Source organism: Callospermophilus lateralis, chromosome 18 (assembly GCF_048772815.1).
Source record: "Callospermophilus lateralis isolate mCalLat2 chromosome 18, mCalLat2.hap1, whole genome shotgun sequence".
In the NCBI taxonomy this organism is placed as follows: Eukaryota; Metazoa; Chordata; class Mammalia; order Rodentia; family Sciuridae; genus Callospermophilus; species Callospermophilus lateralis.
In genome coordinates, this window is record NC_135322.1 from 11,973,618 (window position 1) to 11,997,548 (window position 23,931).

At 47.1% G+C, this 23,931-nt stretch overlaps 2 protein-coding genes and 1 long non-coding RNA gene across 6 annotated transcripts; 2 read left to right on the plus strand and 1 right to left on the minus strand.

Moving 5' to 3' along the window:
• Positions 1 to 1,869: 1,869 nt before the first annotated feature.
• LOC143383407 (uncharacterized) lies at positions 1,870 to 6,730 on the plus strand. 4 transcript variants are annotated; one of them, XR_013089144.2, is made up of 3 exons: positions 1,870 to 2,047; positions 4,069 to 4,111; positions 4,534 to 6,730. It is a non-coding gene; the product is annotated as an uncharacterized LOC143383407 (long non-coding RNA). The 4 variants fall into 4 exon arrangements; XR_013089143.2 differs by having other exon boundaries at positions 2,981 to 6,730; XR_013089142.2 differs by having other exon boundaries at positions 4,069 to 6,730.
• Positions 6,731 to 7,523: 793 nt separating this feature from the next.
• Positions 7,524 to 9,157, minus strand: Lypd4 (LY6/PLAUR domain containing 4). The gene is made up of 4 exons (XM_076837905.1): positions 9,091 to 9,157; positions 8,775 to 8,918; positions 7,993 to 8,319; positions 7,524 to 7,726 (listed from the first exon to the last, which is right to left on the minus strand). Exons 1-4 carry the CDS (start codon positions 9,155 to 9,157, stop codon positions 7,524 to 7,526), a joined length of 741 nt encoding a protein of 246 aa, XP_076694020.1.
• A 4,896-nt stretch (positions 9,158 to 14,053) lies between these two features.
• Positions 14,054 to 18,201, plus strand: Dmrtc2 (DMRT like family C2). The gene is made up of 8 exons (XM_076838979.1): positions 14,054 to 14,277; positions 14,359 to 14,516; positions 14,768 to 14,844; positions 15,112 to 15,292; positions 15,389 to 15,515; positions 16,356 to 16,416; positions 16,572 to 16,746; positions 17,663 to 18,201. Exons 1-8 carry the CDS (start codon positions 14,054 to 14,056, stop codon positions 17,773 to 17,775), a joined length of 1,116 nt encoding a protein of 371 aa, XP_076695094.1. The 3' UTR covers positions 17,776 to 18,201.
• Positions 18,202 to 23,931: the final 5,730 nt, after the last annotated feature.

Genomic DNA, 23,931 nt, shown 5'->3' on the forward strand with positions numbered 1-23,931 from the left:
AGGAAATAGATTCAGGGTTACATGAGGCTAGGGTTCCTGAGAATTGATTGCTTATTGGGTAGAGTTTTAGTGCAGGTAATGAAAAAATCCTGGAAATAGTAGTAGTTGTTATATATTTGAATGGAATTGTGGCATGTATTTGCACATTTAAAAGGGTTAATAGGGGCTGGGGATGAGGCTCAAGCGGTAACGCGCTCGCCTGGTGTGCGTGCGGCCTGGGTTCGATCCTCAGCACCACATACAAAGATGTTGTGTCCGCCGAGAACTAAAAAATAAATATTAAAAATTCTCTCTCTCTCTCTCTCTCTCTCTCTCTCTCTCTCTCTCTCTCTCCCCCCCCTCACTCTCTTTAAAAAAAATTATAAAAAAAAATAAAAGGGTTAATATAGTACATTTTTGTTATAAATATTTCCCAACAAAAAGTCTTCAGGAGAGATGTATAAAATACACCCATTCTGCTCAGATTTTTTTTTTTTTTGGTGTGTGTGTGTGTGTGTGTGTGTGTGTGAGAGAGAGAGAGAGAGAGAGAGAGAGAGAGAGAGAGAGAGAGGTATCGGGACTAGGGCTTGACCCCAGGGGCACTTTACCACTGGACTTTCATTTTTTATTTTGAGACAAGGTCTCACTAAGTTGCCCAGGGTGGCCTCAAACTAGCGATCCTCCTGCCTCTGCCTCCTGAACATCTGGGATGAGAGGCTGTGTCATGCATCTGGCCAAATAATCTTCAAAATACTCACATGAAAACCCCGCAGGCCCTTTGGGCTAAGATCCAAAGATTTAAAGACAAAAAACAAACCAGCCAATTTCAGACCCTGCTCACAAAGCCAGTGCTTACACCCTAAAGCCTCAAGAGACACTTCCTGAGGCCCTTCCTTTGAAGGCTCAGGAACAGATGCCCCTCCTGAGGCTGCCCAGCCCCTGGTGCACAGTTCTCCCGACTCTGGAGCAGGAGTCCCCAGGACAACTCCCATCCTCTCACTAGACTCACCCTGTGTTGGACAGGAATGCTGGGGACCCTCAGTGAATAGGACCCACCCTGCAGCCTATAGGTCAGAGCTACCTGTGACCAGGGTCAGGGCCAGCTCTCACCATTTGGACCCTGGGCAGCATGGCTGCTACAGTCCCTGACACTGGCCACAGGTCTCCTCATGACCTCCAGGGGGCGACGTGGGACTCACAATCAACACTCAGCAAATGGATTCTGACATTTGGACCAGGCTTTGGCTCAGGAGGTGGAAATGAGGCCTGATTTCCATCCCCAATAGACCAGGGTATCTCCCACGAACCTGCTCGGCTCCCACCCCCACTCCTTCCTGGGCCTGTGAGGACCCTGAGCTACCAGAGGTCTCTGAGGAAGCCCTTACCTCCTGGCATCACCCATAGAAAAAGTCAGGGTGACCACAGGAGAATCACTAGATAGAGGACAGAGGCCACCCGAAGAAGGCATGGGCAGGCCCGAGTCACAGCTCTACCAAAAAAATGGAGAGGGAGGGTCTCTTTAAAATCACTCCCTGAGGACCACAGAGCCTACGGTCACCTACGTGCACTACCACAGTCCTCCCCTCCCAGAATAGAAAGCTTATGAAGTCCTGAGATAGCCACTCAGAGGCCAAGCTGGAGACACCAGGGGCTCCCTGGGTGGTGCTGAGAGCCCTGAGGCCAGGTCACAGCTGAGGCCAGTGCTGGGTGAGCCACTTCTCTCAGGGGACAGCGTCCCCACCTGCCTTGCTCCTCAGGGTGTGGCATGCAGTAGTGAAACCAACAGGGAAAGCAGAAGGACAGGAGGCAGGACTGAGAGGGAGGGGACAGAGAGGTTCCTCAACAGAGACCCCGCCCCCAGCCCTGTGACCCAGGAAAGTGCTCCTGCCCTGGGAGGAGGCTGAGCTCAGAGAGGAGCAGGGCAGCAGGGCTGACTGGCCTGGACCTCGGCTTCCCAGCGGGTCTCTGAGCTCCTTCCACAGAGGGGACAGAGCAGCAGGGACCATGCAGCCCGCCTCAGCCTGTCCCTGCAGAGGGGGCATCCCCTGGCAGGGGGTCCTGCTGGCAGGTAAGAGGGGACAGTTCCCTGAGGAGGGTGGGAGGTGGAGCACAGTCTTGCTGCTGCCCCCTGGGAGGACACGACCCTCACAGAGGACACAGGACTTCACTGGGAACCTGATGGGAACAGAACACAGAAGACAGAAGCTCACCAACAGGAAACTCTCAGTGACCTGGAGTTGATGAGGGGGATGGAAAGCTCAGGGGTTCTCTTCCCCAAGTTACTCACCAGGGGACATTGTATTTTGAAAATCGGTGTTAACAGCTCTGTCAGGGCCACTCTCCAAACAGAAAGGCAACTTGAGCAGTGGACACTGTCTGCAGCCACCAGCCTCAGACATTGGCACAGACACCTGGATGCTCAGGGCAGGGACACTGCTTCACCTCCCTGGCAAGACCCCCAACAACCCTCCATACAGGGGACCCAGCTGTGCTGGCTCAGGGTAGAGGCACTTTCAATCCCAACCCAGCACAAACACCCCCTTTCATGTTGGACCAGGATAAGGTTAGTCTGGCTCTGGCCAGTGGCTTGGCCACTCTCAGGGACAGGACCACCATAATTTGTCCACAGGAGGCTGAGCCTGGTCCAGGCCCTAGGCCACAACAAGGGTCAGACTAGTCTCTGCCTCCTGGAGCTTCCTCTCTAGAGGGCAGGAGGCCAGGCCAGAGGGAGATCTGCAGGTGAGGCCAGGTGCTGTGTAGATCTAGGAGGGCAGAGAGCAGGGAAACGTCCACAGGGAAGACCTGGGTCTGTAAGGAGGTGGTCAGGGGAGGCGGGTGCCCAGGCACCCTGACCTTTCCTAGGGCCAGTGTCTAGCTTGGCCTCAGAGGCCACCACACCCCAGCATCAACACCTGGTCAGTGCCCCTTCAGCCCACAGGTGGCTGGGAGCCCCTAGGCCTGCCCCTACAGTATCCACTCTTGCACTCAACCACTCCTCCAGGGTCGGATTCTTTTCCTGGGGCTTCGAAGAGCCCTGTCATCAAACACTCAAGACTGGGGACCCACCTGGCCAAGCCAATCTACACCGGTGGCATCTGCTCACCTCCTCAGGCTCCTTGACTCCCTGGACCACTAAAAGGGCTACATGGTCTCTCCCAGGACATGTTGTCTGCCCTGATACTCTGAAAACTGAGGACCCTCAGCCCCTCCTGCAGCAGGGGCCCAGCCCTCCTCACACCTCCTGCTGATTCTCTGCCCCCAGCTCCACCTCCCTGGCAAGACCCCCAACAACCCTCCATACAGGGGACCCAGCTGTGCAGGCTCAGGGCAGGGGCAATCTCACCCCCAACACAAAACAAACACCCCCTCTCATGTTGGACCAGGACAAGGTTAGTCTGGCCCTGGTCAGTGGCTTGGCCACTCATAACTGTCCTGAGCCCACCCTGCTTTCCTGACTCAGGGGAGTCCTAGAGGCTACCAGGTGCAGAGTGGATGCTGGGAGCATCTGTCAGTGGTCCTGGGTTAATGATGGGGGGAGCAGAGTCTGGACAGAAACTGGGGTGTCTGTCCAGAAGTGGAGGCTGGTGCTCAGGACCCAGAGCTGGTAACTCCTGAGAAGAAGGGACTAAAGCAGACACAGGGAAGTAAGCTCTGGCCTGTCAGATGTGGGGAGCTGCACTCAGTTACCACGCCTTCCAGTCCTGATGCACCACTGTGATCCAAAGGTCATCGTACTCTGATGCAGTAGTGACTCATGACTCGGTCTCCCCTCACTCCCCACCCCACTTGGATAGCAAAGCCAGTCTTCTGAGTAGGCATAACCCTGGGTTGAGCAACACTCACCTATTCTTTTGTAATCCTACCCCTTTGCCCTGTTTGGGATAGAATGTTCCATGGAAACTCCCTTTTTGTGTCCCCTTCTCTTGCTCTGCCTTTGGGTATGGTCTTCCTAGATGTCAGTCAACCTGCTGACAGCAGATGTCAGGAAGCTAGACTCAACCCCTGAAACCTGACCCCTTGCCTCATTTGAATGGCTTCTTCCCAGTAAAAGGGTTCAGCACGTGCTCTTTGCTCTCTCTCTTCCCACAGACCCCTAAGGTCAGAGGAGCCATCACAGAACCCAAAGGAAAAGGTATCTCTGTCTCTGTGTGATTATTTCATGCAGCCCAGGTCACCTGGAGTGACCCTGAGTGTTTTAGTGGTGAGAAATGTAAGATCGGGCAAGGCGGGCAGCAACCAAAGGAGGCAGATTTAAAAAGGCCACCAAACAAGGCTTTATTGAGACTCACTCCCAGACGGAACTCCATCAGACCGACAGAGTGGACAGGAGGAGGGGCTGAGGAGAAACCGTGTGGGAACTCCACTGGACTGGGATTTTACAGGGCTCACGGCAGGAAGGGAAGGGCTTGGAACAGGAAAAGGGATTTTTAGGATCCCTTGTCTCCCGCTGGAGTTGGTCTGGGGAGCTGGCTGAGATCCAGGATTGGCCAGGGGTTCTGCTGATTGACAGGCATGATTGATGTTTCTTTCCTCCGCGGGCTGCTTTGTTCTAAGTCACTGCCGCTGACCTGACAAGAAACATGACAGTCAGAGACCAGAACATTCCAGGTACCATCCAGCACCTGCTCACTGGAGTCTCAGCCTTGATGATTGTCCCTCACTGACACTGATGTCCACTCTCCCTCCCCTGCCCAGGCCCTTGTCCCCAGCCTCAGAGATGCTGTTCCCATCTACCAGGTGAGTGTGGGTGATGAAGATCCTGGCCCACAGTCCAGCGGGGACCCAGGAGCTGCCCCCTCTCCACACCTTCCCGAGATTTCCAGGAAACAGCAGCCAAAACAGGATCAGGGTGGTGAGCAGGGGAGGGGGGGCCTGGGAACAGGAGCCACTGAGCCCAGCCAGGAGCAGGCACAGAGCAGTTCCAGGGGGGCCAGGGCCTAGGAGTCTCTGATCCCTGTTCTCAGGACACAGGGTCAGAGGACTCCTGTTTTTTTCAGGAATTACTAAACCCTGACGTGGACATCTACTGCTGGGTCCATAGCCAAGCTCATGTGGATTCTTAGTTCCCACCAGACAATGCTCCATATGGGCTGAGGGAGGGTCCCACTAGATGGTGGCGCCTGAGCCCTGGAGCAGGCTGCCCTGGGCTCTGAATGGCCAGAACAGGCTGCCTGTGCCCAGGAGCAGGGGCTTCAGGGAGAGGGAAGGGCCCCTGTGGGTCATCTGGAAAGGCACTGAATAAAGACCCTCTTCCGTCCTTTTGGTTCTTGTGGGAACGTCTCTTGGCAGACACTCCCCTCAAGTTCCAGGTCAGCTCTCTCCTGTGTCATGCAGGGGAATCGTGGTCTCTAAGTTGTTCCCACAGGGTTTCTCTTCCTGGGAGACAGGAGCTGGGAGGTGGAGCCAGGGCAAAGGTCGGGTCTGTCCACAGGGAAGGAGGAGGGTCCCAAGGCCCTGCAGCCAGCAGAGCACTCAGTGGCCCTCACATTCCAGGGACCCATGGTGGCTAGCTGTGGCCACTGATTTCTTTCCCACTCAAAGGCCAGTACTCAGGACATCTTCACCTCTGCTGGGACATGGGACTGTCAGAGTAATCAGGGGACAGGGCCAGACCCAGACTCAGCCCTGAACAAGGGCCTCAGGCACTGCCCGAGGCTCCAGCCCTGCCCTCCCATCACCTTCCCCTCTGCCCTGCCTGGTCTCTCTGGGACCAGCCTCCTCTCCACACTCCAGCACCCAGGGCAGAGGCTCAGGGCTCCCCACATGGGGCTCTCCAGGCTCCATGGTGATGGGACAGAGGGTCTCCTCCCTGACCTGGGGCCCAGGATGTCCACTGCAGCCTCCTCCACACACCTGGGCCACAGCGCTGACTCCTTCCCTGAAGACTGGGAAGGGTGACGTTTTCCTGTAGGTTCACTTGGATCAGGCCATCACTTTTCTGGATATTAAGAGGTCAATGTACTAAAGTTCAGGGACGCTCTCCTGATGCCTCACAGTGGTCTGTGCTGAGATGAGAAGTAGGAAGAGACCCTTGGAGTGTCCACCATGACTCAGCTCTAGTGAGGCTCCTCTGCATGAACACAGCATCAGATCACACACGGTGACTTCTGTCGCCTTGGTTTCCTGGTGCTGCTGCCACAGACTGGCTCTCACGCAGTGGCTCCGAACAGCAGATACCAAGGTGGCCATGAGCTGCATTCTTCTGGAGGCTCCACAGGAGTCAGTTTCCTCACCTTTTCCAGCTTGTAGCTGCTGCCTGCTTCCCTGGCCTGTGGGCCCGACTCCGTCTTTGAAGAAAGCAAGTGGCCCCTGAAGGCTCTCTGCTCTGCTTCTGCCCCACACCTCTGGCTCCTTCTGTCTGTCCTGCCTCCCTCTCTCACAAAGAAAGGACCTTGTGACTACCTGGACCCACCAGATGGACCACAAGAACCTCTCACAATTATATTAGATTATATGATTAATGTGATTAATATGATTCAATTATATGTGATTAATATTTCCAGAATAGGCAAATATATATGACAGAAAACACTAGCGATTTTCTAGGATTATGGGATTTGGGGGGAAATGGGAGAGTGACTGCTAATGAATATAGAGTTTCTTGTGGAGTTGATAAAACTTTTAAAATGGATGTTAGTAGTGGTGTACAATTCTATGTATACCTAAAACCATTGAGTCAGACACTTAAAATAGGTGGCTTTTATGGCATGTGTGTTATAGCTCAATAAAGCTATTATAATTTTTTTTTAAATTTAATCTTTATTTCATTTATTTGTTTTTATGTGGTGCTGAGAATCAAACCCAGGACCTCACTCATTCTAAGCAAGCACTTTACCACTGAGCTGTAACCCCAACCCAAAGCTATTATAAATTAATGAGAAAATGTTCAACAATTCTTAAATTTTTTTCCACTGCATGTATTCAGCACTGTATTAGATATTACTGTAATTTTTCATCAATAATACAATAATCAAAGAAACTCATGGATAAAGGACAGTATATTATGATTAATTCTATTTTTACCCATTCTCTTGTTTTTTTTCCTTCTGAAGTTTTCAGTCTTCTGTTATTTTTTATGTATTTATTTATTTTGGTACCTAGGGATTGAAACTGGTAGGGGCTCTTTATCACTGAGCTATGTCCCCAGTTTTTTTTCTTTTTTTTTTTTTTTGAGACAGGGTCTCACTAAGTCACCAGGCTGGCCTCAAACTTGACATCCTCCTACCTTGGCCTCCTAAATCACTAGAATTACAGGCATATACCACTGCACCTGGCCTTTTAGCTATTCATTAAAGACAGTAATAATTGTCTTCATCAAAGAATATCCTTATTTTCCCTTTATTCCAGAAAAATGTTCCCCCCGGCAACTGGGCATGACACTGCCATTTTATCAGGCCAACCTGTCCACTCCCTAGACATAGCTCGCCCTCCTCATACCTTCCACATCTCCATACTCTCATGGACCACAGGACAAAGCACAAGGGTAACTCCACAACTTTATTTGGTTAATCAAAGGGGTCTGGGTGTTTGATACAGCTGGATGGTCAGTACCTGAAGACAAGCAGGAGGCCTAAGAGAATGCCCCAAGAAGGATCTTGACTAGAGGGCCCCGCACCAACAGTCTGGGACTTCTGTATGATGTTGAGGACCTCAGTCACTTTGATACTTCCAATATGATGAAAATCTGATAAGAGATTCTGATATTTACGAGCACAGCCCAAGATGAGGAAGGTGGTATTGAGTGTCCCTATAAGGAAGAAAGGGAAGATTCAGGGACGTTTCAAGAGAGCCATTATCTAGAAGCTCTTCACAAACCAGGACACCTCCTTTTCCCACCAGAGACTAACACACCAGGCACCTTACCCCTTCCTCCTTGGAATTCTTGTGACTGGTCCCCTCTACCCAGAATCCTATCTCCAGACCCCATCAGCCTCTCTCAGAGGTTTGTTTGAAGTCATTAACAGCACCTGGCATACAGCAAGCATTTGATAAACAAAGTTCCTCTCCTCTCACCTGCCTGAAATTTGAAGGTGGAACTGAAACAGCTATGGGCAACAGAGGGACAAGTCTCAGTGGAGACAAAATTTGGAAGACACTCCTCATTGTGCCTGCCCACACATGTTGGGCAAGTATTCGAAGAACTTGAGGTAGACTTAGCAGATTTGGCCTTGAGCCTCACAAAAGGCTGCAAGTTGGTGAGGTTATTGCAGAGAAAGGTCCGGCAAACGTGACTATAGGAGGCAATGGACACTCCAGGAGGTGAAACAAGGTAGGAGACTTGCTGATGGTAAGATAAGCTTGAAGTGCAGCCTTTAAACCCCACAACTCCCCTTCTGGTCCCTGAGGAGCAGAGGATTAGAGAGTTCTGATCAGTGTCATTGGCCTCACCCAAAGTCCACCCTTCTCCCTCATCATCTGTGCCCTCTCTGCCCACCCTGACACCTTTGCTTCTTCCCCATGTTCACTCACGGCAGCTGCATGAAGCTCAGATGCTGAGGTCTCCATCTTTGTCTCTTTAACCTTCTCCCTACAGGAGTCCCTCTGCTCTTCCCCATGTCCCATTCCTTTCTCTACCCCATATTTCCCCCTCCTCCAAGATCCGCCCATCTCCATTTTGTGCTGTTAATCAGCCCACACTACAAACAGCTGGGACCATCACTGCTTTTGCCAGTATCCTGCCATATTCCCAAACATACAATGTCGTCAATATCTGGAACTCTAGTCCTGAGTGCTGGGACTGGAGCTAGGGGTAGAAGAGTGAGCAGAAGGAGATTATTAAACCCACCCCACTTCACCTGACTCAATGAGCACTAGTGTTTCCTCACAGCCTTCTCTCAGCTTACACACCATGCTCCTCATCAGAAGCCACCTCCAGTTATGGAAGGTAACAGCTCTGAATGCTGAGGCTCTTGCTTCATAGCACAAAAGAGTATCAGCCCCTAAAAAGAGAATGAACTTCCAGGCATCTGCCCCACATCACCTTCTCAGGCCCTGAGTTCCAACCAAGAATTCAGCCTTGGACCTAGATACCCAGCCCTCCTTCCCCAAGTGACATGAATCCAGCCTCCCACCTTTTGAGGTCTTAATAGCATTCAGCCCCCCAAGACATACAAGGTAGAGAAGAGATGGCCCCTAGGAGGCAGAGCAGATGCACAGGTCTCAAATGCTGGGGTCCCATGGTCCTGTGTCTGGGTCCTGTATGCTAAAAGTCAGTCTGGAACCAACTTCAGCGTGGGTTCCAAATTCAGTTCTTGGCAGTCCCTAAATTCTCTGTTCACCCACTTCTGGGTCACTGTTTCTGGAGCAGAAAGTTGACTGCATCAGTTACTTGAGGACTTCAGGAACACAGGCTCCCCATTTCCATGGTCTCCCCTCCAATCTAACCCATTCCCACCACCATCAGCTTCTCAAAGCACAGCTCTAATTCTCCCACCTAGGTCCTCCACTAGCCTTGGTCGGATCTGAAGGACCATTATTGCACAGGCTGTTCTCCAGTCAGACACAATGACAGCAGAAAAGCTCACAATTCCTGAGTGGAAGTCAGTCAAAAGACTACTACACACCACTTGGCTCAATAAAGAAACTAGAAAATATTTATGACTGAATAATATTATAATGCATACCACACACGAGTACATGCCAAATCCACTGAAAACTCAATAACATCTGTAGACTAGTTAAGAGTATTGTACCAATTTCTATTTCTCACTCATATGCTATAGTTATATAACATGTCCCCATGGGGAAGCTACAGGAAGGGTTCAAGGTACTTCAAGTACTATTTTTGCAACTTTCTATGAGCCAATAATCATTCCACAATTGAGAGATTTGGGTTTTTTTTAAAAAAAACAACATAACAAATTTTAGGATACAATAGTATTTACAAGTAAACCTATATTTTTAAATAAATTTATCAGGAAAAAAGAAACATTGAAAAATAAATATGTCCATGAATTAGCTCAAGAGGTTGTATAAGGAAAAATGAAGCACACACTCCCAAAATAAGAATAGAAATAAAAAGGATGGCAGAAATCAATGAAACAGTAAACAACAACACACATTATTATAAAAAAAAAAACCTAATGTTCATTCTTTGAAAAGATTAATAATATAATTATCTGGCAAATGTGCTCAAGAGAAAAGATGCAAATAAAATAAGAATGAAAAATGGGAAGTGACAGCAGATGTTTTATAAATAATAAAAGTATCATTAACAACTCTACATTGATAAATTTGAAAACCCAGATGCAGTGAATAAACTTTTAAAATAATAGAAAATGCCAAAATTAGCATATGAATATACATAACGCAGCACTGGGAGTGCAGCTCAGTAATACAGCACTTGCCTAGCACACTTACGGCCCTGGTTCAATCCCCAATAAGGGGGGCTGGAGGAATAGCCAAGGACCTCCTGAAAATCAACCAGAAAAAGACAGCAACCTTGTAGGAAAATGGACCGAGTATATGTAGAGGCAATCCTCAGACAAGCAAGCAAGAAAGGCTAACAAACACTCCTAGCAATAATCAGAGAAATGCAGCCTCCTCAAACTGTACATCTCTTGGACTAACTATAATCAGGAAGCTGGAAACAGACAAGTTTTGGCAGCAATGTGGGGATAAAGGAGTCCTTGTGCACTGCTGTTCATGTGATGGTTGGTGGGATGGTGGATAGGGTTCTTTTCCAGATCCTGAAGAACAGAGGAGTTGAGAGTTCTGATCAGTGTTTCAGGCCCAACACAGCATTGCAGAAGGAAGTCTGACAACATTTAATCATATTAGGTATATAAATATGTATGTCTGGTATATCCTCGATACAAAAATTTCCACCCTTGGGTTTTTGAGGATGCAAGCATTATTGTGATGGGTAAGCAGAGGCAATAGGCACATCCCTTCCTGAGACCAACTGAACATATAACATGAAGGGATATACACCACACAATATCATGGCAGTTAGAGGCAACTGATTAGATGTACACTTGTGTATGTGCATGGGTCATAAAAGTACAGATGTGATTATTTTAAGTAGTAAATAATAATATCATGGGCATAAACTTGAAAATGTGCAAAAAACTCTACACAATTTTGGGACAATCCACACAAACCAAAAGATACACATTAAGCACCTTAGAATGACTGCATATAGGAAGGTTAAGGAATGAAAGGGGGAATAAGGATTAGTGGAAATAACTAAAACAATGTAGGATGGGGTATGAAGTTCATAGGTCTTGCACGCAAAGAGAGACCAAAGCTGGAATCTTTATCCTGCCACTTACCAGCTACACGATCTTCCACAATTTGTTGAATTCTTGAGTCTGCTTTTTCATTAATAAAATGTATTAATAATATATCTTACAGGGTTATTGTGAAGGTTAATAAGAGTATTAATATAAAGCACAGGCAAATGCTGAACTCCATAAATGTTGGTTCCTCTCTCCCTCTCCCTTCTCCATTTAGAGGATCCAATTCAAGTTGTTCAGCTGGCATTCAAGCCTTCCCCCACCTCACCACCCCCAAGTTGACCCCAAACAACCTTTCAATTGTATCTAATATGGCTTCCTGCACAGCAGTCAAGCTGGAGGTCACTTTTCAAGCCTGGAATGCCACAGATCCACAGGGTTTGTGGCCCAGAATACTGCAGCAAAGAGGCTAAGATCCACAGAAAAGAAGGGACATGGGAAGGGGAAATGAAGGCTAATAAAGGATTACACAGAGGTGTTATTCCAACCAGAGAAAATCACACACACCAGCCCTTGAGGCAAAACGACAGGATAGAACAACCTAAGCACAAGTGGAGACACAATCAGAACAGACTTGAAATGAAACCCAAAAGAACAAAGGATGGAGTGGTCAGAGGGGATGCTACCCCTACGACAAAACAAACCTACAGAGAGGAGAAGCAACCTGATGGACTGGAACCCTGCAGGGAGACAAAGGACCAGCAGGGACAGCACAGCAAAAAGGCAGGAAATAAGGAGTGAGGCACTCAAAACAGTGAATGAAAGAAAAGGAGACAGGGTGGGATGGACAGAGAAAAGGGATCATACAGAGAGGATGGGGAGGGAAAGTGTGAAATGGGTGTTAGGGAAACGGGGAAGACTACCATTAAGAGTCCTGGGAACAGTTGAAATCCCTAGAGGCAGGCAGAGGGCAGAGGGCCTCGAAGAAAAAGTACAGACTCGTCTCTGGAGGCAAAGAATGCAAGAAAGGGGCGCAGGTTATCAGGGAATAAATAACCAGAAGAAAATGGGTCCAAAAAGCAGCAAGTTAAACAAGCAGAAAGAAGGTCAGACAGAGAGACAAGGGGTTCAACTTGAGAAGGTGAGACCCTGGAAGGAAACAGGGAAATCATAGGTTGGGGAAATGCATCAGAGGCAAAGCATAGATTCGGGGTTGGGAAACCGGAAGAGAAGTGAAAAAGAACAAGCGAGTTCACGCAGCGAGGACCAGCAGCGAAGGCAAAGCCCGGAGAGCAGGCCAGAAATGAGACTGCGCATGCGCCCACAGTCTGGTCAACGCCTGGGGGCGGGGCCGAGCCTACCGTTCCTGGGGGCGGGGGGTGGGCCAACCTCGGTCCGGGAGGCAGTATTCGACGCCCCATTGGTCACCTTCTCCAAAAGAGGAAGAACAATCTAAGAAGGCAGGCCATGGGGGGAAGGGCAAGGGGCTCGAGACTCAACTCGACGCGCTATTGGCTGGCCTGATGGTCTGGCGCGCGGAGAAGTGGGCAGGAGGGAAGGGGCGGGCCATCAACGTACGGATCTCGAAGCACATTGGCCACCGGCCTGAACAGCAGTAGGCGGTGCTTGAAGCTCATTGGCCCTTGTAATAAGGGGCGGGAAAACCAGCGCGAGAGCAGCCGTTCCTCTAGTTCCTCTAGCCACTTTCTCGTCCTTTCCCTTGGCCACCTCCTGTCTGAGTCTGACTCTGCTCTCGCGGCTGTGGTAACCACGGACCGGGGCGCGAACACGACCCCCCCTCCCTGTTCCTTCTGCTCCCTCTCACTTGGCACTGGATCTCCCCACAGGCATCCTCTCGCCCTTCCCCTCGCGCTCCTCGTGCCTCTCTTCTCCCTTCCCCCACCCCGCGGGCCCCTGGGCGCGTTCTCGTGCCCTGCCCCCTCCCAGGGACTCTGGAGCGGGGCGGAGCCACAAGTCCAGTGTTTGGGGGGATGGCTGCTGGAAGGAGTTGCATGAGAGAAATGGTTGCATAAGGAGGGGAGAATGCATAAGATTAATTGTTATTAGTGGGTACAGGGGCATAAGCACTGGGTGCAGCCACGACTGCACAGGTTCGCCTGAAAGCCTGGATGCCTTCTAGATGCAGTGGAGAAATTGACGCCATTAGTTGGAGAATTTTGGTGTTGATCAGGGCCTCGCACATGGCTGGAACTCAGTAACCTGTCCAGTGAAGGAATGCGTGAATTAAAATAACTATTGAAAGTAGGACAAGGAGCAGGGTGGGAATGTGGCTTAGTGGTAGAGGGCTTCCCTACCAACCATGAGGCCATGGGTTCTATCCCCCAGCACTGCTCAAAAAGAAAAGGAAAAAGGAAGGAAGGGCAAGGAATTCATTAAAATAATGTAGAACAAAATCGGACTGCAGGAGTGTGAAGGGCAGACTGAATTCTGAATTGTGGGTATGGTGGGACTAAGAATTGAGGAGGGCATAAAAATATTTTTAGGGATTAGATAAATGCAAGCCATAGGATGACAACTGTTGAAAATGATGCCAGGAAGAATTCTTGGGTGGAACGGGATGTTTGTAGAAAGGGGGTGCAGATACCATTGAGGGGGATCCTGGGAGGACATGTATATGCCTCAGACTGAGTTCTGTCATGGGAAAGTGTGCAGATGAGCAAGATAATGATGTCTGCATTGAACATATACCTAAGAAAGGCCAGGGCAGGGGGTTCTTAGGAAGATCCATGAGAAAGGTCATGAGGTGAAAGCTGAGTCCAGAGCGGTCAGGCTGAAGAATCATGGTGTGGCCTCTTCAAGGCAGAAGGGTTAGGTTAGGGTTACTTAGGGGAGGGACTACATGCCCATCCTGAACTGCCACTCCTGCCCCTAGATCCATGGAACCCAGTGAAACACCTGCTGTACACCACTGCCCTGCTGACTCTGTCCTGGGAGGTGAGACCAGAGCCCCCCAGAGCACAGAGCTTATCCCCAGAAGAGCTGTCAGTCGCTCTCCAACCTGTGCCCGCTGCCGCAACCATGGTGTCACTGCCCACCTCAAGGGCCACAAGCGCCTCTGCCTCTTTCAGGCTTGCGAGTGTCACAAATGTGTCCTTATCCTGTGAGTATAAGGAAGGGGAAGAGGATGGGCTTCCTCTAAAGGGTGGCTGACTTTTGACTTGCACCCCCACACACACTTTAGGGAGCGCCGAAGGGTCATGGCTGCCCAGGTCGCCTTGCGCAGGCAGCAAGAGGCACAGCTAAAGAGGCATCTGGCTCAGGGACTGATGAGGAGAGGAACAGCCCCTCTCAAAGCTCCCACCCGTGTCAAGAAAGGAGCCACTCGACCAGGGGTCCCCTGTGAGTGTCTGACTGGGAATGAGACAGGGATTTGGGTATAGAAAGCATAAGTGGAGAAGAGAGTCCTGCCACTGAATTGATATTTGACCCTGGGCAAAGTCACCCCAACTATAAAATGTGATCAAATGTTGTGAGGATTCAGTGAGATCTGCAGGTAGAACATGGTCAGAGGGACATATGAACTCAGATGGGGCTGGGATAAAACAGAGGTCAAAAGAAAAGACTCACTAGAGCTCTCTGGTCCCTCACAGCTGGAAAGGAGAACATAGCACCCCAGCCTCAGAGCCCCCATGGGGCAGTCCCACTGGCACTGACACCTCCTGGGAAGGTAAGGAAAGCCTGTGCCCTGAGAGAGTAGCTCCCAGCCTAAGTCCTGCAGAGACCTCTTCCTCTGTGCCCTCAACACCTGATACTAGCCCCTACCCTAACTTACTGTGTAATCATGGGCAAGTCACTTTTGTGGGCAAAATGACAGTACTGGACTTTTAAGTGCCCCCCCACACCGTTTAGGGGTCCTACAACCATCCCAGAATATACCCATTCCTTCTCCAGCCTTGTACCTAACTCTAACCTATGCCCTCTGCCCTTGCAGGAGAACTCCTGTGGGCCTCTGCTGCTCAGCCGTCCCCCAGAAGCCTTACCCTTACCCTGGACTCCAGTGCCTCCTGGCCCTTGGGGACCAGGGCACTGGCTGCCTCCAGGCCTCTCCATGCCACCTCCAGTGGTATGCCGCTTGCTATGCCAAGAACCTGCTGTCCCTCTACATCCCTTCCCTGGTAGGAAGATAGTTCAACATTCATTCAACAGATACTTGTGTGCCAGTTTGCCACTATCAGAAAAGGAAGAGCTCTGCATTTTCTTACCCACCTTAGGCTTTGACCCTGGCACCTCCCTCCGGCTGCCCACCCACGGGTCCCTCCCAACCTTCCCAGGATCTCGCTCAGTACTGACAGCTCCTCTTTCTGGAGAGCCCCAAGGGCCCCCTAGCCTGCCCCACACGTGAGTAGAGAAAGAAGGATGTATATTTATTCTGAGCCTGACTCTGTGATGGATGATAAAAAAGGAAAGGTCTCGGGCTGGGGCTGGGGCTCAGTAGCAGAGCGCTTGCCTAGCATGTGTGAGGCACTGGGTTTGATTCTCAGCACCATGTATCAATAAATAAAATAAAGGTCATTGACAACTAAAAAATATTTTAAAAAAAGAAAGGTCTCAGGCTAATAGGTGAGGCAGAGTTCTCCTAACTCTAGTATTTCTTAGCTATGAACCTTTGAATAAATGTCTATATTTTTCTGAGCCTGTTTTTCTATTGGCAAATAAGATACGCTATTACTTTCAGTTGTCATAATAATTAACAATAATGTAGGTAATATACCTAGCCCAGGTCCCCAAACCTTGAACAAATAGTAGCTATGAAATCCTCTTAAACAGATAAGATGAATTAGGATTGCCTGCAAAATGGAAGGCCACTATGACAAGAACCTTAGAGGCCAAGGAAAGAGGCCAGAGGTCATTAGAGAAAGCTAATTCTATCCTACCTAATTCTTGAAGGTAGGATAGGGGAACTGGGGGAGAGAAACCAGAATCTGGTAGGGCAGGGACATAATCTCAGTCCCTCTATGTATTTTGTCCATTTTTTAAAACTGACACCAATGATTTCCTATAATCTGGGCAGGAAAAACTGACAGGAATTTTTATTTTATGGAAAACAAAGGAGGCTAAGACAGTGAACAGGATTTAACCAGGCCCACAAAGTCCAGTGGCCCAGCAGCCTCTCAGATCAAAATGTATATATGTCTGTTTATGTGACTGATATGACCTGGCATCTCTCCTTGTTTCTAGATGCTCGACTCTGATACTCCAGTCCTGTGGCACCCCAGACTCTCTTCTGCTACAGCCACAGGTCCTGGGAAAGAAGTGGCATCCAAGACCCAGGGAGGAGGTTGAGCCTGGGGAAGGAAAAAGCAAGGAACCACAAAAGAATCAGGGGCAGAGGAACACCTGCAGGGTGGGCAGAAGTGGGGATTCCCAGTCTGCTTCTTTCCCTTTCCTTTGCAGGCCCCTGGAGCCTCTCGCCTGGCCTGGACATCTGCCCCCTCAGAGCGGCAGCTGCAGCGGGAGGCAGCTGAGGCCCTAGTGGGTCTGAAAGATTCATCCCAGGCTCCCCGCCTGACCCCTTCTGTCCCCCCCAACCCTGCCTGGATCTCCCTGCTCCACCCCTGTGGCCCACCAGGTAACCTGCTTCCTGAAAGGGGAGGATGGAATAAGAATGGCACTAAATGGAGGTCACTAGAGCAAGCAGAGATCAGGGATGGAGGTGAGGGAAGGGGTTAACAAGTTGAATGTCCTCAGATCCAGGCTCCCAAGTTCCTCAGCCTGGTCTCTGGGATTTTTAGTTGAAGCTTATTCAGTGAATCACATTTACCAGTTTCGTGCTCAACAACAATCATCTAGTATTCCAATGTCAAGGAAAATTAGAGAGGTGGAGATTTTTCCAATGGCATATAGCCAGACAGTGTGGAAGCATGTCTCCTGACTCCAGCCCCAAGGTTCTCTCTCCAGACCCTAGCTGCTTGCTGAAGTCTGAAAAGGGAATGAAGAAGTAACCAGGGTCTGACCTGGGAAGAGGTGATAACTACCTTCCAGGGGTTTCCTTCCTGCTTAGGGAATCTGGATGCTTTCACAAGGCTCAGTGGTGAGACCATAGAACTCTTAAGGAGTGAGAAACACTCACTCAGTTTCAATTTGTGAAAAGAGAGAGAAGGCTGAGAGCCTTTCTGTTCCAATAGTGGATTGGCTTAGAGGAATTGCTGCAATAGGGAGAGATGCAGCCAGATAGGCTTCTGATTGTGGAGATACAGCAAGCTGGGTTTAAGAGTTTACACAAACAACTGTGCACAAAGGGGAGCCAAGAAATGTTTCTAAACTTGGCAAGATATATCCCAGAGAGCCTGAGCTTGAGAAAGAAAAATATGGTACCTTTAATGGAGGGGCTAGAGAAGGCAAGATTGGAGGTGAGGAAATCATCAGCAAGAGGAGGTCTGTGCAGTTAGCAGGTGAACAAGGGTGAGGTGGAGCAGATGGGGTAAACAGAGATCTGCTGGGAGGGGAAACGGATATGATCAGATTCTACCTTTTCCTGCCTGTAGCTCCTGCTGGAGGAAGAGGATTCCAACCTGTCGGCCCCTCTCTCCGACCCAGCCCAGCTCCTTCAGTATCTCTGCATATTGGACGCCTGGGGTCCATCTCCCTTCTGAGTTAAAAGCCCAGAGGTGGAGGCTGCCTCACTGGGGCAGGAAACCAATAGCCCACAGGCACTGCATATTTGGTATTTTACTTACAGATTTTTGCATGGAATTTAATATAGTACAAGCTTCAGAATTTTTTTTTTTAAGCTTTCAGGTGCTTTGTTAGCTTTCAGTTCCTTTTATAGTGTGGGCATTTCCTTGGCCAAAGATGGATATTTTCATACCCTTCCTCGGGTCTTAGGATCTTTTTAAATATCCAAGAAACAAAGAGTTGTACAGTTTAAGCTGACCAGTATCTAAATACTTTTTGCATGAGTTCATGTTCTGTATATACCTATGCACTCATGTCTGCTCCATGCATATGAAAACAGGAGAGTACTTTCATTATGTGTCTAGGTTTGTGTGAATAAGCAAAAAATAAACATTTGTTGTTTTAAGTACTGAGATTTGGGGATTATCTGTTACTATAGCCTAACCTTGTCTATCCTGACTGACAGAAAGGACTTGTTCAATTCACCTCTCATAATGAAAATCAGTTATTTAAGATTTACTACAAGGACTGAGCCTTGCATGCCTGAGGCTCTGGATATATCACCAGTACCATGAAGAAACACCACAAATAAGGACTGAAGTTGCGGCTCAGTGGTAGAGTGCTTGCCTAGCATGTGTGAGGCCCTGGGTTTGATTCTCAGCATCACATATAAATAAAGGTCCACTGGCAACTAAAAAATATTTTTTTAAAATACCACAAATAAGCACAAACTTGGAATTCTTATTATGACCATATAACAGTTTCCTGCTATCCAGAGGGCCACAAATTGAAATACCTACAGGATTGAGCAGACCATATAAACGAGTTAAAAGGGGGAGGTAAGGGCTGGCAAACTGAAAATACATGCTTTACATCTTATGTGGGCCAAATAAAACATACCCAAAGGCCAGCTTTGTCAATGGAATGTCAATTTGATGCTAAACTAAGATGACATTTTCCAGATGGAGAAGCTGAGGCCAATCAGGACAGGAAGCATCAAGTTAGTCTTTATCAAAAAGAGTTTTTCCTGAACTAGGGAGGTTTCTGTGTCTAAGTTTGGAAGAATTCTTCCAAACAATCATTACCATTTATTAAGTATTCACTATATTTGATACATGTATATCTTAATAGTAACTCAATAAGTTGTGAATTACTTCCATTTTATTAATAAAGGAAGAGGCTAAAAGAAGTAAAGTGACTTGCTTGAAATTTTAGGGAAATTTTCTAAGCAATATTTGGGAGGATTCCTTCTCCTTGCCAGTCCTCAAATGAATTAATAGATAATTTTTATAAAGCACAGAGTCTTATCTCCAGGGGATAGACATGAATCAAAGTTTTTCAAAAATGTCTTGCTTTTTCTACTCAAGCTATCATTAATAAGAGCTTACCTACATTTGTTTCATAGTCTTCTGCTGTTGAGTCTCCTTGAGATGTTCCAAACTTATGAAGACCTATGAGCTACGCTATTCTAAAGATATGCAGACCTGGAGACCCTATCCATACCCACCCTTAGAAGGGGCAGACAGAAAGCTCAAAGGACATGCCTGGTCACTGACTGTTTTTCCTGATGTTATCTATGCCCCTTTTTTACTCTTTTTATTTATTGGTGGTGATGATATCCAATTACATTTTGTTCTTATTTGGGGCCTTACAAAGGTGGCCCCTAACAGATTACAGAGTGACAAACCTGCAACACTTCTCAGGAGACCTTGCAAGATATCAAAAGAACTGAAGTCCACTTGACATCTTCCTTTACTCCCTAGTTATAACTTAGATATATGATTGCCCTTTAATAGACCTGCCTAAGCCTTGCTGTGCCATGCTTTCCCAGTGACAGATGTCACAAAGCAGGGAATCACTGTTACTCAGACTATGCTAAGACTTTGCTACTCAGGGCTGACCAAGGGTCCCCAGTATGCCAGGGTCACTCATTTGGGAAGAAAATGAGAGTATAATTTTGGGAAAAGAATGGCATGAGAAGGGACCTCCATTTCCCTGGAGCCCACCTCCCCATCAATGCTAGTATTTTTCCAAATCATTAGTACCTCTCATTGGTGCCTGGAGGAGTCGGGCAGATCTCCTGAAAGAGGTCAGCCTTAGGAATGGGGTAAATTTAAGAATTGTTCATGCAGGCTGGGGTTGTGGCTCAGTGGTAGAGCACTCGCCTAGCACATGTGAGGTCCTGGGTTCGATCCTCAGCACCACATAAAAATAAATAAAATAAAGGTATTGTGTCCAATTACAACTAAAAAATAAATATATTTTAAAAAATTATTCATGCTTCCACATTGCTACCTCTTTGAGTACAGCACTCTTCATCCACAGTTGAGGAAACCAGCCTCCGAGATTTTAGCCAGTGGACTGTGAGCACTGTTTTTCCTATACAACCCTCTTTCCCACTTGCCACTGCAAAGTTGGGAATGGTGTTGCCATGGTCCACTGGAGTACTGAGTAAGTCTCTCCCCTTCACATGCTCTCTCAACACTCTAGAAATAACTAATGATTTCAAATATGAAGCACCATTACACTCCTTTCTTTCCTCACAAGACCCTTCCCCAGAGCCATATACATTTTGTTTTTCATTTTGCAGTACTGGAAACTCAATACAAAGGTGCTCTATCACTTAGCTAAATCCCCAGGGCCCTCCAAACCTTTTTTTAAGATTATTTTTTTTAAGACAGGTCTCACCAAGTTGCTTAGGGCCTTGCTAACTTGTTGAGGCTGGCCTTGAACTTGAGATTCTCCTGCCTCAGCCTCCCAAGTAGCTGGGATTATAGGAATGAACCACTACACTTTGTGCATCCCCAGCCCTTTTCATCTTTTACTTTGAGATAGAGTCTTGATAAATTACAGAGGCTGGCCTGGAACTTGCAGTCCTCCTGCTTCTGCCTCCCCAGTTGTTGGAGTTACAGGCATGTGAAACCATGCCAAGCTAATTTTGTTTTGCAGTACTCTGCAGTGAACCCAGGGCATCAAGCATATAGGCAAGCACTCTATTTGTGATCCTTTCATCTCAGCCTCCCAAGTAACTGGGATTATGAGTATGGGCCACCATGCTGGGCTATACCCAGGTTTTATTTCAGGAGCACAGTTCACAATTCTGCCATTTGAGAATTCCTGCTCCCTTCAATTCAGCCCTACTCAAACTTCATCCATTCCTGACCACATTTCTAGTCCAACGTAGCCATGATATCACACCACCTATCCTGTCCAGGTTATCCTCAGACCCTCGTTCCTGGCTCATGTATTGTTTTAGTCAGCTTTTTCACTTGTGTGACTGAAAGCCCCAACCAGAACAACTGTAAAGTAGAAAAGGTTTATTTAGAGGCTCACGGTTTCACAGATCTTAGTCCACAAAAGGGCAGCTCCATTCCTCGGGGCTCAAGTGAGGCACAACATCATGGTTGAAGAGTGTAGTGGAGGGAAGTAGCTCATGTGGTGATCAGGAAGCAGAGAGAAAAACTCCACTCTCCAGATACAAAATATATAATATACCCCATAGCCACACCCCCAATGAACCACTTCCTCCAGCAACAACACCCACATTCCAGTTACCACTTAATCCATTAGGAATTAATTCACAGATTGGGTTAAGTCTATAACCCAATCATTTCTCCTCCAAATCTTGCATTGTTTCACACGTGAGCTTTTGGGGGACACCACATCTAAACTATAACATATAGGCTCATTCTGTACCCATGACACCTTATGTAGATGGTTTTGCAGCTCATGACAAATGTTCACATGTACACAGCCTTAAAACCCATGTCCTACATAGACTCATGAAAATCCTAAGCTCTTCCCTAAAGCAAGATTATCCTTTTCATCTGTATTGAACCCATTAGTCAGAGTCCTTATGTTTCTTAGGGGTCCGTGCCCCCTATTTAACAGACCTGATTATCTTAAACTATGCCTGTGTCCATCTGTGTCCATCTGTATGCCCAGAATAACTATTCTCAGAGGAAAGCACCTAAGGCTGGGGTATAACTCAATGCCCCCAGAGTATTATCCTAGTACCAACAAGGTCCTGGGTTCCATCCCCAGCACAACAACAACAAAAAAAAAAAATTTAAAACAATCCAGAGGCCAAGGCCTGTTTTCAGTACCTCTTTGTGAGATTTCAGAATATATGGGTTAAAAAAGGTGTTTCTAATACCTTAGGAATTGTTTTTCCTACATTCTTTTAATGTAGTTTATTTTTTAGAGCAGTTTTGGATTCACAGCAAAATGAAGTAGAAAGTGGTGTTTACGGGGCTGGGGATGTGGCTCAGGCGATAGCGCGCTCGCCTGGCATGCCTGCGGCCCAGGTTCTATCCTTAGCACCCCATACAAACAAAGATGTTGTGTCCGCCGAAAACTAAATAATAAATATTTTAAAAATTCTCTCTTCTCTCTCTCTTTAAAAAAAAAAAAAGAAAGAAAGTGGTGTTTACATACACTACTCTCTTCCTACATACACAGTCTCCACTGTTTCCATCTCTATCAACACCCTACAACAAAGTGATATATTTTTTTACAACTGATGAGTCTACATTAGCACAACTCACCCAATGTCCACAGCTTACATTAGGGTTCACACTTGGTGGTATGCATTTTTTGGGTTCTGACTAACATAACAACATATTATAATATCAAAGAGAATAATTTCACTACCCTAAAACTCCTCTGAGAAACATCTATTCATCCTGCCCCCCAACAAAACATTGACAACCATTAATCTTGTTAGCTCCCTGAAGTTTTGCCTTTTTCCAGGATGCTATATAGGTGAAATCATATAGTATGTGGCTTTTTCAGATTGATCAAATTATACATATTAAAGTTTTCTCTAGAGTGCTGTCTTTTTTTCGGGGGGAGGGTTGGGGACTGGGGCACTGGTTATTGAATCTAGGGATGCTTAACCATTGAGCAACATTCTTAGCTCTTTTTACTTTTTATTTCAAGACAGGGTCTCACAAAGTTGCTGAGACTGGCTTGCTAAATTGCTTCTTGCTCTTGAGTTGCTGGGATTCCAAGCATGTGCCAACATGCCTGGCTTTCTGTCTTTTCATAGTTTAATAGCTGATTTATTTTTAGTAGTAATAATATTCCATTGTCTATATGTATCATAGCCTCAAATCTATTTTTTGGGGGGAGGGCTGTGGATCATACTAAGATCCTAATATATGTTAAGCAGGTACTGTACTACTGAGCCAAATCCCCAGCCCTTTTTAATTTTGAAATAGGGTCTCTTTAAGTTGTTTAGGCCCTCACTAAATTGCTGAGGCTGTCCTTGAACTTGGGATCCTCCTAACAGCCTTCTGATTCCTGGGATGGGATTACAGGCCTGTGCCATCATGCCTGGCTGTTTAAGTGACTGGACTAAATCTCATTTGCCTACTGTATAACCACCAAGCAAGGTTATTTATTATGTATCTGTAAAATCTAACAGGTATAAAAATTAACATTAAGGACACAGTGCTGAGAAGCCATGATCTCTGAAATCATAGACTATAAGAAAGTCAGCTCTTTAAAAGCATAGCAATAACGAGAATGGGCAGCTCATGCTTACCTGGAGGGTCTAAGTCACTCTGATACAGAGAAGCAGTCATGGTTTCCAACCCAGATGAGAACTTCAGAGAAAGGATTCCTAGAGACAACAATGCACATTTATCCTAACACTTTATTTCCACAGAATTAGCACTGTGAGTCTGCTTCTCCACCAGACAAGATGCTAACAATTGCATAGGGCCCTAAATTCATCAAAATTCTGTTTACCATAAATTTTACCTAAGCTTCACCCTTCCCAAATTCCTATACTAACGCCATTCTTGTACTGTATGGTACTCCACATTAACTTTGGAGATCTCTTTTTTAAAAAGAGATATAGAGAATGATTCCATGAATTGGCCACAATGAATTAAGCTTAAATGATTTAGAACTGTTATTAGAAATGTATAAAAAGTGAACAAATTATCCAAGTAAATGGAAATTTCCAGTTAAGCATACATAACAATACATATTCAAGGATATATTTTTTTTCTGGGACGAAAAAAGCCAAGATACTAAAAATATTCTTGTGTTTTCAAAGTGTGAGAAATGGGTTTCAATAGCATGTAAAACCCAGATTTAAATGCATAAGTAAATGCATGATCTTATCATG